This window comes from Anoplolepis gracilipes, unplaced genomic scaffold (assembly GCF_047496725.1).
Source record: "Anoplolepis gracilipes unplaced genomic scaffold, ASM4749672v1 Contig18, whole genome shotgun sequence".
Lineage (NCBI taxonomy): Eukaryota > Metazoa > Arthropoda > Insecta > Hymenoptera > Formicidae > Anoplolepis > Anoplolepis gracilipes.
In genome coordinates, this window is record NW_027328669.1 from 1,641,638 (window position 1) to 1,655,092 (window position 13,455).

The 13,455-nt window shown below is 29.5% G+C and overlaps 1 protein-coding gene and 1 long non-coding RNA gene across 5 annotated transcripts in view; one reads left to right on the forward strand and one right to left on the reverse strand.

The window, feature by feature from the left end:
• The window catches only part of LOC140675804 (uncharacterized), a 59,620-nt gene extending 54,807 nt beyond the window's left edge, over window positions 1-4,813 (forward strand). Inside the window, exons 4-6 of one of the 4 annotated variants that reach the window (XR_012048470.1) lie at window positions 796-962; window positions 1,279-1,500; window positions 1,837-1,915. This is a non-coding gene — a long non-coding RNA (uncharacterized lncRNA). Of the gene's footprint in view, window positions 1-795; window positions 963-1,278; window positions 1,501-1,836; window positions 1,974-4,777 lie in introns of those variants that run through there. The other 3 variants (XR_012048469.1, XR_012048472.1, XR_012048471.1) reach the window with 3 other exon arrangements.
• LOC140675802 (uncharacterized) lies at window positions 2,842-4,895 on the reverse strand. The gene is made up of 3 exons (XM_072910407.1): window positions 4,220-4,895; window positions 3,494-3,900; window positions 2,842-2,979 (listed from the first exon to the last, which is right to left on the reverse strand). Exons 1-3 carry the CDS (start codon window positions 4,893-4,895, stop codon window positions 2,860-2,862), a joined length of 1,203 nt encoding a protein of 400 aa, XP_072766508.1. The 3' UTR covers window positions 2,842-2,859.
• Between the last annotated feature and the right edge of the window lie 8,560 nt (window positions 4,896-13,455).

Below are 13,455 nucleotides of genomic sequence, written 5' to 3' on the forward strand. Positions count from 1 at the left end.
TGAAGAGACAATGTGCGGACGGTTGTATGATTCTGACAGGATAGAAAGGAAAGGAAAAGAAACAGAGACAGAAAAGAAAAAGAAAATAGCAGAGTGAGAGAAACGTAAGAAGTAGGAAAAGGAAAGAGGATTAGAAGAACATCGTACATATAAGCACTGTAAAAATACAAAACTAATCTCCTGCGGGGGATTTGACTGTGCTAGAATGTTAAAACACCCGTATAGCACTTATTAAAATGCTCAATATTATTTTGTAATTTAAATTGTACGACTGCTGTTTAATATGTATCATCTTCGTATGTCTCAACGGAGGTGGTCCTTCATTCCTCATTCAATACATAAACGTTGTTCAAGTAAAAATCATAGTCATTAATCCGATGTTTTGTAATGATCGAGTGTTGCGCGTTATTACGTCTAATATGATTACAGTGTTTCACAATGTTTATTTTTAATAGTTTCCTCATTTGATTGATATGAAAAGCATTGCAATAATCTTAGCATTATAATAATCTTTTATATTACTACATTGTAACGTTCATATGTTGGAAAAGAGTTTTTGTAAGCCTTAAAAAACTTAATGAAGGACCCTGCACATTTTGTATGGAAATGTGATCCGGTTAAATGTTGCCTTTATTGGCTGGATGGATCTTGCCAGTGTTGCCAGCGGTTACACTGATGACGTTTTTTGAAATATCTACACTTGATCTTGAAGTGCCGATGATACATTAGATCCGCTTGCAGCCATATTCTTAACATTATTCAATTTCGTTTCTCACAGAAATTTTTTATTTTTAGGACCCATGCTCATTGAGACTTTTGATCAAGAATTCTGAACTATATTATACCATAACTTCAGCCAATTTGACCGGGGCCACATTTTCGCACAAAATGTGTGGAGTCCTTTATTGAGCTTGTGCAAAGATTGAAAAAGGATAACCGCTTGTCCCACAAACGAGCAGCATGTAACTATTTATTGCAAATTTATATTTTTTCTTTAAGACAACTATGGATTTTCTTTACACTAATTAATTCCTTTCATTATTATGTGCATAAAAGTATTGAGATAAAATCATAAAAAATGAATATTTACTAGATATTTCATGGTTTATGTAAAATTATGTTGAATTAAAGTATAAAGTATCTCGTAAATTATTCAATTTTTAGCTATTATATCTTCATAATTTTATAAGTTTGTACGCAAAATATTGCGAGAAATCGATTTATATAAAAAATTAAGATAGTTTCATTTAAAAAACCTAGTTTGGTCTTTTTTGGCAGAATGTAAGTTGTCGTCCGTTGCTCAACTCGAAAGCTCGATCGAAATCTCTGATAATTAGGCCTGCCAAACTCTAATGCTTATGAGATATTTAGACTCTTTGTTGTGTCTTCTATTTCGTTATACTACTGTAATATGAGAGGTCCCTCATAAAAATTATGGATATTTTTATCTGCTTCTTCGTAAACACATCTCTTCTCCAAGAATCTCTAACCAATCTCCAGGTGACAAATAGCTTTAATTCCTCGATATTTCCGAAGAATGGAACTCTCGGTTTATTAAATGTTTATTATCTTTTACAAATATAATAATAGTATATAAAAAAAAACCTTGGGTTAGGTTTTAAGTCCCTAGCTTTCACCTAAGAGACTATAACAAACTTTTATTTCTTTTTTCCTAATACACTATACCTATTACATTTTTATCTTAAACTTATGACCTTAATCCTAATTCGTCTGGGTGAGTTCGAGTCTGCGTTCCGCCATACTGGTTATCTCAGATAAGCTTGGGCGACGCAGCGTGCACAGCCACCTTACGACTAAATTTTCTTACTCCTATAGGGTCTGGGTGGACTCGAACCTGTGTTTACGCATACTCTTCGCCTCAGGCAAATTTCAACGCCGCAGCGTGCACGATCACCATCCAACTCTAATAGTATATATATTACCGCTCTTTTCAAGGACGAAATTAAATCAATGCGATCACATATACTAAGGCTAATAACAATCGCACGACTACAAAAGTGTATACAAATTATGCAATGTACGCACTTGGAGATTGCATAATGTATGTATAGACATTTGATATACATATAAATATATCAATATGCACTATAAAATATATCAATAAATATACATATTATATAGGGTAAGGAAAAAGTATGGAAAGAAGAATAAATTTCTTTCTTTAGAGAAAAAGAATTTAAGGCAAGATTGAAGAAAGATTTGGCTATCTAAAGGCAAGATTTATTCATTTTTTTCATTTATTTCTTATTTTATATTAAAAACTATCATGACAAATTTTAAAATATCTCAAGAAATTCTTAACCTTCTAACTTAAAAGAAGTTATATTATAATTGTGAAAAGCTCTCGAGGTGAGCTATGAGAAAATGTAATTAAACATAGAATATTCTATTTAAGAAATTAAAGGTGACCTTTACGTGACCTTCAAGTGACTATTCAAGGTCAAATCAATGACACTATCTTATGTTCTTCTCAAACTCATACAACTTTGTCTGAAACATTTTTCGTTAAAACTTATATTTTTCGAGATTTTTTCGAGTTTCTATACTTTTTCTTCCTGTATTTTGTGATGTACATCCAAACTATGTGTATAAAATATATATATAAATATTCGATATTGTTTGTGTGTGATGTTAAGATCGGAAATTTGGTGAAAAAGTATGAGTTTAAGAAAAATTCATGAATAGATGCGAACGAGGCGAGAAGAAATCGATTATAACATTCTGATTTTACAATAAAATGTCAGATATTTTTTAGTTTAAAATATACAGATCGTTGAATTTTAGTTAAAATCTTAACAGACATACAAGATGTTATTTTCATATCAAAAAAGGATGTATTCATAGAATATCTGATGTTATATGGGAATTTATTACATTTTCTGTTGACTTAAGACTACAGATTTTCGGATCGTGAAATTGAATGCAAATTATTAAATAATTGATAATTACACCAACAAACTGAAAAAAAGAAATAATTATTATTTATTTATTTCAATGTAGTAATCTTAATTATAAGAATGCTCCAAAAGTCTTAAAACGGTCAAATATCTCATAAACAAAAAATGCGTTTTAGAAAAATTCAAGTAAAAGTGTATCATAAAGATTTAAAAAGATGCATTAGCATTATACAAGATGGCAATATGAATTTTACTATGAATGAAAATATACTATTAAAACTAAACTTTATCAACTGATAATTCAAAAAGTACTTAACGGAATTTAGCTTTTTATTATACCATTTTGAAAATATTTTGACATTAGTTACAAAAATATATAATAAAAAATAGGTTTCCATTTAAAAAAGGTAAAGTTATAACGTTGACCTGACTTTAGTAACGTCATTCATGGTAAAATTTGTACCGTCATTGAGTAGTCGATAAATATGCATAAAAAGTTATTTTCGGACTTTTGAACCAATAAAGTGTATATTATAAAAAAGGACTTGATCTATAGATAATAATCGTATACTCACACTACTAAATAGTCCATTATTTATTTGAAAAAAACTGCAAGCAGTAATTGCTACTTGATGTTGTTGTAATTGAATAAAAAAATATTTGAGTTCGTTTCTGATACAGCCCTCGTTTCTTGTGCTATTAAGATTTGTAGCAGGCCAATTATTGTTAATCGTACATATAATTGTTCCGGTCTTTTTGAATTCTTGACGTATAAGTGTACAAATCCAACACATTAGGCCAAATTGCACAGCGTATAAAATCCAAAGCAAATTACTCATCAGCATGAATACGTAATATCTTTCTATCACGCCTATGTAAATTCCAAATAGCATAACAACGACCATGGTGAAACAATTTGTTGAGCAAAGAAGAAGACGAAAGCCATAAATATTGCTTATCATAGTAACTAAATCACAAATTTCTGCAACAGAGAGGTCAAATCGACAATGTAATATTAATATTGTTGTCGTGATATTTTTTAAAATTATAAACGTAAAAACATATATATATATATATATATATAGATACACAATAGATATATTGTATGTTATGTAAATAGTTTTCGCAAATAGTTTTAGTATTGATCCTTCATACAATGTCGAAATTTTGATATTTAATTTCAAGATACTTTGTATATACTATCGAGCGAGAATAATGCCATGAACTATAAAAAGATAATGAAGTAGTATTTATCTCCAAAGAAAGTGTGAAAATATTTTTAATAAAATATGAATACTTACTCTTGTGTAATTCTTTGATCCGTTTGATTTGATTCGAATTAACTTGCACATTTGCAAAATCCATCAAAAATGTATTTATCATTCGAAATCTACAGAACAACACGTAGATGATAATGTCAAAGACAAAGTTATTAATCAATGACTGAGCTATCATATAATAAAGCAGCAAGTCAGATGCTAAAATATCTTCAGGACATGTAAAATAATGATACAAAATATGAATGATTAAAGATAGAAGACTGAAAACGATAATCACGAGAATAGCCAATATTTCGATATTTTTTATCAACCGATTATTCATCGACTTTCCGGTTACTTCTTTGAGCTGCTTATCGAGATTTTTTATTTTCTTCATTAATTTAGACCATTTATCGTATTGCTTAATACCATCGTAAACGTAATAACACGCCAACATATACCAAATCATTTTGTTTATGTAGTACATAATTTTGAATGTATTGCTTTTGACATTATCAAAGATGGAGGAATGTGTCACATCGTAAGCTATGATAATAGAAGACATTACGAGGTGAGTGATACAGAGGATTATTGTATCAGTTTTAGATTTATGTGACGGATGTGGAAGGCCACCGCCCAAGAACCAAGAGAGAGATATTATTGGATCTAAAATGTCTTCTATTGAGGGCGAGTTGTTTTCCATTTCAGACATTGCCATCTTGAGTCTTCTTATTAATTGACAAAAGTCGTTTATAACTGCAAATTAATTACATCAAAATTATACTTTTGATATAAAATACTTTAAAGAAGAAGTATTGAAGTATTGAGTTTTTCTGGAAGTAGTGTAAGATACTAACAACATAGTATGTTTTCTCTATCATATCTGATAAAACAAAAGACATTATTATTGTATGTAATATTAAGAAAGCTTATTATATACAATACATTTATCATAAACATATAATGTGACTTTAAATTGATTTTTAAGAAAAGAAAGAAACAATAATCACACAGACAGATTTCGAATAATGCTATGAACCGTGAGGTCTTCATTTCTGTAATGCACGTAGGTACCCACGCGCACTTCAATACATCTTAAACAGAATTGCAATGGTTTCGAATTGATAATGGCATTTTAAATCAAAATTTAATCTTATTGGTATGGAAATCTATACTTCCTTTAACTTGACATAACTCTTAGCGAAAAATTATCAAATTCTGCAACAATTCTATCTCAAACTGTTTCTAGTCTCACTCACACTGCATAAGAAATATATGGTTTGTTGTTAAGAAAACTATTAACTTTATGCAAACATAATAATATATGAACGTAAAGGCCAAATACGAGCAACAAAAAATATTGTTTATTATTGATACTAAAATACTATATTATAATTGAGTTAAAAAACATAAATAAAAAACGCAAATTACAGAAGTTGTATGACTTTATCATTGTGTTTAAAATGCCATTAGATACGAGGTCTGAGGTCTAAGTAGTTTAGATAGTAAGAATAGTTGCCTAGAAAACGAAAAGAAATCTTGACTTCGATTCTCAATTGAGCCATTCGTGCCTTACGTATCTTTTGAGAGCAAACATGCATTTTACCGTCAGCTAAAATTAACTGTGATATAAATCTTGATAACTTATAACTTATAATATGCCATTTTGATGTACATATATGTTCTACTAATAAATGATATTTCTAATCTATAAAAATTTTAATTCTCATATTCAGAAGAAGAAGTACAATCACACGATATCATCGATAATTCGATAATAAGTATATATTTATAATTTATCCAAGTTGCACTAGACCATTTTTTTCAAGAATAATTAGAAATATATGTATTTTGTAACTAATTTTTAATAATTTGTAATTGATCATTGCAGAAAAAAACATACTTATATTGCTCTAATTCATTTTCATTACAAAAAATTTAAACAACTCATAATCAGATAATTCATGAATATTCTTAATTACTATATTTTGATCAAACTTTGTTCGAGCCTGAAACCCTTTTTTCCTTGCAATCTTTGAGCAAAACTTAATTGATATCTCCAGAAATGTGCATTATTTGAAATAAATGCATTTAAAATGGAAAATGTAAAATATCTATTTTGTATCTCGCATTTAAAATACATGTTTTCAAAAGCCATTTTATATTTCCATTTCAATAGTTTTCATTATCCATTTTCTACTTCAAATAAATTTTTTTACAAATTCAAAAATTAATCGAGATATCGATAACATTAGTTCTAAATATCAATAAATGGATATTTATGTATGCATCACTGCATTGCACTTGTTCATTGTAAAATAAATCCTAGATTAAATATTTAGTCATTGTGTGTATAACCAAACTATTGTCACTCATTCACGCAATCATATATCATGCAATGATACTAGAATACAGATCTAATTTCACGTAAAAAATAAGAACGGATAGTATAAGATCTAATCTAATTTAATAGAGAGATAATAAGAATAAGAATTTAAATATAAATAAATATAAGAATATAAATATTTAAAAAAAAGTCATTTTTATTTTTAAAAAACCATTTTAAAAATGTCTATTTTTCATTTCCTATTTTAAATGGATGTTTAAAAATTATCTTGTATTTTGCATTTTTAAATGGAAATGTTGCAACTATTTTGCATTTTCTATTTCAAATAAATTTGGACACCCATTTTGCACATCTCTGGATGTCTTATTGTTAAAGGGTAACAAATATTTTTGAGTGATCAAACAATCCGAGCAGATTACTTGAATTCTTTATGCTTTATTCTTTAGCTTCAAAGAGCAAGCAAAATATAACATAAATGAGAATTCTTTTAATTACTGTAGGATAGTGAAACTTGGGTTTCAAAGGTTTTTTAAAAATATCCAAATATAAATGTTTTTCAATTAATGATCTTTGTTAGTTCAATTCTATCTTTAGTAATACAAGTTTTTAAAAATATGAATTTTTCTCAATGTTAAATATAAAGTTTATTTTCAAGTATTAGATTACTTTAGTATAAATTTCAAGTTTTCAAGTAACAATTTTATTTCTAAAGCTGAGCATATAAAAATATCTTTGTTTTTGCACATTGTCTTGAAAATTAGATTTTGTCCTTAAATATTATTTGTTCTCAACTGTTATCAACTGTAAAATTCGTTTTTTAGTACGATATAAATGACAATAATAATAATTAAATCAAAAACAAAAAGCATTTAAATTCTAATATATATATATTAGAATTTATATATTAGAATTTAAATGCTTTTCGTTTTCGATTTTATATATATATATATATATATATATATATAGTCATAAAAAGGCGGTACATTAGAAAGATTAGGAAAAAATTGAATTTTTTCCTAATCTTTTTTATTTTTTTAAAATACTTATAACATAGTTAATAATTGTCGTATCGAAATAATATATGGTAATTATGGATATTAAGGGACTCCCTCTCAATGACCTTGATCTTGACATATGTTGTTAAGGTCATGACCCTGAGTAATGTTCAAAAGATTTTAGGCGTCGCTCGTTATTTGTTAAAAAGTTATAAACAAAAAAAGTTTCATAAATAGGACATAATTTTTCCACATCATGTATATTTAATGAAGCGTACTTTTAATGGATTTATTTAAATGAGAAACGTTGAATGCGTGGGCAGGAGAGAGGCTCCCTCTGATTTCATAAAATTTCCTTTAACGTTGTTATTAATTGATAAATATTTAAATATGTTTCTATTGTGATTATAATAGTTATAATTATATGACAGTTTATTAGGTATTAAGAGTTCATTAAGTTTATTAAGAGTTTATTTATACTGTAAAAATTGTTCAAGCATGTAAAAATTAATAAAGTTCCCTTTAATATATTTTTAACTTTTAATTTGTGATTTTTGAAATTTTTTTCTGTCCTGACTGTCTCTCTCAAGTCCTAACACCCATCTCTTGGCTTCGAGGCACAAAACGACTAATATTACCCAAACTGCCGAACAGGCTCGTGCACATTGGGTGTTATTGAAGCCTAAGTATATCGATTGAAATCACTGACAGCGAAAAAAATATTCTAGTAGCCATTATTATTATTATTAATTCTCAATAATAATTATTCATAATATTAATGATTATTAATAATTTAAAATAGAAGGCTCCTCTAATTAAATTGTTTTATCAGTGATTGCAATAATTTCACATTATGGATTATATTGGATTGTCGGAAGTCATGACATATTTTTTTATGTTTTTTAAAGGTTATTTATTTAATAAGAATATCAAAAGAGCTCCGAATTAATAAATATAAATAAGTAAGTAAGAAAGAGGCAATAGGAGCGAGGAGATGTGAATCAAAATTATAAGTTTTTTATATAGGTGATGTGTCGCAGGTATATTGACATTAAGTACATTAGTGACATTCTATAGAATGACGGAAATTATAATAAAAATCTGAACGTTTCGATTCATGTTTTGAATCCTCTTCAGCATATTATATAAAATAAATAAATGAATTATAAATAGATAAAAACGAAATTAATGAGAAAACATCGCATAATAAAGGCGTAAGCAATGTGTGAACTAAAAATCGTGATCGTGTTCGCATGATTAAATGGATCAATGCCTTAGAACCGCTGTACATATTTGTCGCATGTTAGTTGTATAAATTACATATATATAAAACGATCCAACTTGTTCGACTCTTTTATTGTACGGCTTGCATAATAATCCCGCGAGGCAATTCTCCGAGGTTTCCAGACCGAGGGAAGTATGCAGTTAGATTGAGGGGTTAAGTCTGTATTAATAAAATGAGTATAATAAATACCTGTTTGTAATAAAGTTATTTACAGCTAGTTTGTGTATAATGGTGGTGGCTCAGAAAAAGCTAACAGGATATGCATTCCGTTTGTGTGTTGTTGAATCTATGGTATATATATCGCGCAACTGATGTTTAACGTGTGGTTATGCCGATGGTACAGATGGTAATGAGCTCAAGGGCGAAAAATACATTTAAGATGGAAAGAGTTAGATAGGTGACATTAGATCTTAGGCAGTTTGTTTATTATATCATCGTAAATAGCTGGCAAACATTTTATATCTGTTTGTAGATTTATACTATTTATTTGTCGTTTGATGTATAACATTTCAGATATCAGTCTTTTTGTGTAATAGGGCTCATTATCTAGTATTTGTGCATTGTCTCAGTCAAAGTCATGATTATATGTTAGGCGGTGGTCAGTGATCACTGATTTGTTGTTATTAGGCTTCATTATGTTGATCTTATGTTCTTTTATCCTAGTATTCAGCTTTCTGCCCGTTTGACCAACATAAGAGGCGTCGCAATTTAGACAATTAATTTTGTATACCACGTTTGTTTTCATGGAAATAGGGATAGGATCTTTGTGTGTCTTAATAAATTTGTTGTTTTTGTTTATACTGTAGTAGGCTAATCTGATGTCGACGTCTTTTAGAGCATTCTTTATTTTATCAGTTACTGTATGCAAATATGGAATTGTGAAATATGAGTTATTATTAGGTGTTTGTGATTTTCTGTCGGATGGTCTATTGTTAATTAAAAACTTTATACGGTTGTTAATTGTTTTGAATATAAAATCGGTTGGATAGAAGTTGTCCAGTAAAATCTTTATTATAAATTGGATATTCTTTTCATGGAACATGGGATGTGATAATAAGAATACTCTATCAATTAAGCCTATTACAGTGCCTCTTTTTTGGTTGTTAGGATGTTGGGAATGGAAATTGAGATATCTACCCGAGAACGTGTTCTTATGGTACCAATCAAATATTAAATGGTTATTAGTTAAAATGAGTGTGAGGTCTAAAAAGTTAATCTTGTTGTGATCATTTTTTTTCCACAGTGAACTGTACTCTGTTATGGAAAGAATTAAAAATTGTCAATGTCTCGTCAATAAATTTTAGAGGTACCGATAGTAATATGTCGTCTACGTATCTGAAGTAAATGGGCGGGGTAAAATTCAATAACGTCAATGCCTTTTCCTCTATGTCTTGTAGGATTATGTCGGCGATGATCGGAGAGAGTGGGAAGCCCATTGGTGTGCCAAAAGTTTGTTGATAAAATTTGTTATTGAAGACAAAGTATGTAGAGTTTAAAACTAGGTTTATTGCTGTTAAAAATTCTGGTTCCGGGATGTTGCAATTATTTGTGATATATTGCCATCTCTTTGATATGCTTTCTACTGCTAAATTGATCGGAATGTTGGTGAGATTACATCTAGCGAAAACAACTCATAATCATTATCAATATGTAAATTAGATAATTTGTTGACTAGATCGAAACTATTTGCAATGTGACTATTCGGTTTTGGGAAGCTGTCGTACATGATTTTTTGTAACCAACTGGCTAAGTTGTATAAAGGGCTATTGATAGATGATACAATCAACCTGTAAGGGATGTTGATCTTATGGATTTTTGGTAACCCATATGCTCGCGATAAATTACCTTCACTAAAGGACATTTTACGATATTCCATGGTCGAGATGTATTCTTGTTTTTTCCACCGTTTGAGTATGTCATTGAGGCTTGAGATTAGTTTATTAATAGGGTTTTTATTTAATATAAGTCTCTTTATCTGACAATAAATTTTCCATTATTTGGGTGTATATGTCTTTATCCAAAGTAACAGTAACATTACCTTTATCCGCTCTGATAAGGATAAGATTCGAGTTTCCTTTTAAGAAGTTGTTAGTAGCTGATTGTAAGTTGATTAGTTTTTTAGTGGTTTCATTTTGTGGAAAGGATGATGCGGAAAGTGATTTAATGATGGTTTGTGTTCGACTTCTCAACAATGTCCTTTTTTAGCAGGAACTTTTTTTAGACTGTTTTCGAAATTTTTGATAAAATCGGTAACTATCTTAGATCTAGAGATGGAAGGTACGCTGAAATTATCGCCTAATTGTAAAAAGCCTTGTATCTCTTTAGGAAAGTGTGTAGAGGATAAATTTATAAACCAATTGTCTTTGAGGTCAAATATGTTGTTCTGATGTAGATTGTCAAATTTTGGTACAATTTCAATTTTTGTATCGATTTTATCGTCAAAAAATGGAAGTTTTTTTAAAGAGTAAAAAGCATTGACGGATTGGTCATGGGTTGATTTTTGTTGGTGTGTTGACATATGTAGATAAAAATATCGAACAGGTTGGGTAGTTAATTTTTGTTGTTTGTTTATTAGATGGTCGAATTTTTTGTTAAGTCTGAATCGTTCTCTAATGAAATAAGAGTATAGAGGTCGACTTTGAGATGTAAAAAATAGGTTATAGACTGATATCGGTGTGTGTAATTGGATTAAGTGTGTAATCTCAAACATTTTCCTGAGTGCCAGCCTAACAGAATTGTATAAATCTTTGATTTCTAAGCGTATCACCTTCATGAAGAAATTCTTTCTAAAATGTGTAAAGATGTTATGGGATTTGCGGTTAAGAAAAAATTGACCACAACAAGATTAACTTTTTAGACCTCACACTCATTTTAACTAATAACCATCTAATATTTGACTGGTACCATAAGAACACGTTCTCGGGTAGATATCTCAATTTCCATTCCCAACATCCTAACAACCAAAAAAGAGGCACTGTAATAGGCTTAATTGATAGAGTATTCTTATTATCACGTCCCATGTTCCATGAAAAGAATATCCAATTTATAATAAAGATTTTACTGGACAACTTCTACCAACCGATTTTATATTCAAAACAATTAACAACCGTATAAAGTTTTTAATTAACAATAGACCATCCGACAGAAAATCACAAACACCTAATAATAACTCATATTTCACAATTCCATATTTGCATACAGTAACTGATAAAATAAAGAATGCTCTAAAAGACGTTGACATCAGATTAGCCTACTACAGTATAAACAAAAACAACAAATTTATTAAGACACACAAAGATCCTATCCCTATTTCCATGAAAACAAACGTGGTATACAAAATTAATTGTCTAAATTGCGACGCCTCTTATGTTGGTCAAACGGGCAGAAAGCTGAATACTAGGATAAAAGAACATAAGATCAACATAATGAAGCCTAATAACAACAAATCAGTGATCACTGACCACCGCCTAACATATAATCATGACTTTGACTGAGACAATGCACAAATACTAGATAATGAGCCCTAGTACACAAAAAGACTGATATCTGAAATGTTATACATCAAACGACAAATAAATAGTATAAATCTACAAACAGATATAAAATGTTTGCCAGCTATTTACGATGATATAATAAACAAACTGCCTAAGATCTAATGTCACCTATCTAACTCTTTCCATCTTAAATGTATTTTTCGCCCTTGAGCTCATTACCATCTGTACCATCGGCATAACCACACGTTAAACATCAGTTGCGCGATATATATACCATAGATTCAACAACACACAAACGGAATGCATATCCTGTTAGCTTTTTCTGAGTCACCACCATTATACACAAACTAGCTGTAAATAACTTTATTACAAACAGGTATTTATTATACTCATTTTATTAATACAGACTTAACCCCTCAATCTAACTGCATACTTCCCTTGGTCTGGAAACCTCGGAGAATTGCCTCGCGGGATTATTATGCAAGCCGTACAATAAAAGAGTCGAACAAGTTGGATCGTTTTATATATATGTAATTTATACAACTAACATGCGACAAATATGTACAGCGGTTCTAAGGCATTGATCCATTTAATCATGCGAACACGATCACGATTTTTAGTTCACACATTGCTTACGCCTTTATTATGCGATGTTTTCTCATTAATTTCGTTTTTATCTATTTATAATTCATTTATTTATTTTATATAATATGCTGAAGAGGATTCAAAACATGAATCTAAATGTTCAGATTTTTATTATAATTTCCGTCATTCTATAGAATGTCACTAATGTACTTAATGTCAATATACCTGCGACACATCACCTATATAAAAAACTTATAATTTTGATTCACATCTCCTCGCTCCTATTGCCTCTTTCTTACTTAGTTATTTATTTATATAAAGAACAAAGATCAATCAATGATATATTGTCCGTTTTGTTCAATAATCTTTTGCCATCTTTCAATGAGCTTCATTTCCTCGTTCATAGGACCTGTCTTTATCGGCGAAAATCTGAACAAGATGCTGATTTACAACCTCATCTGAATTGAACGTTATATCACGTAAGCAATTTTGAAGAGAACGAAACAAGTGGAAGTCTGACGGCGCAAGGTCAGGCGAGTATGGTGGGTGTGGCAACACATCCCATCCAAGCT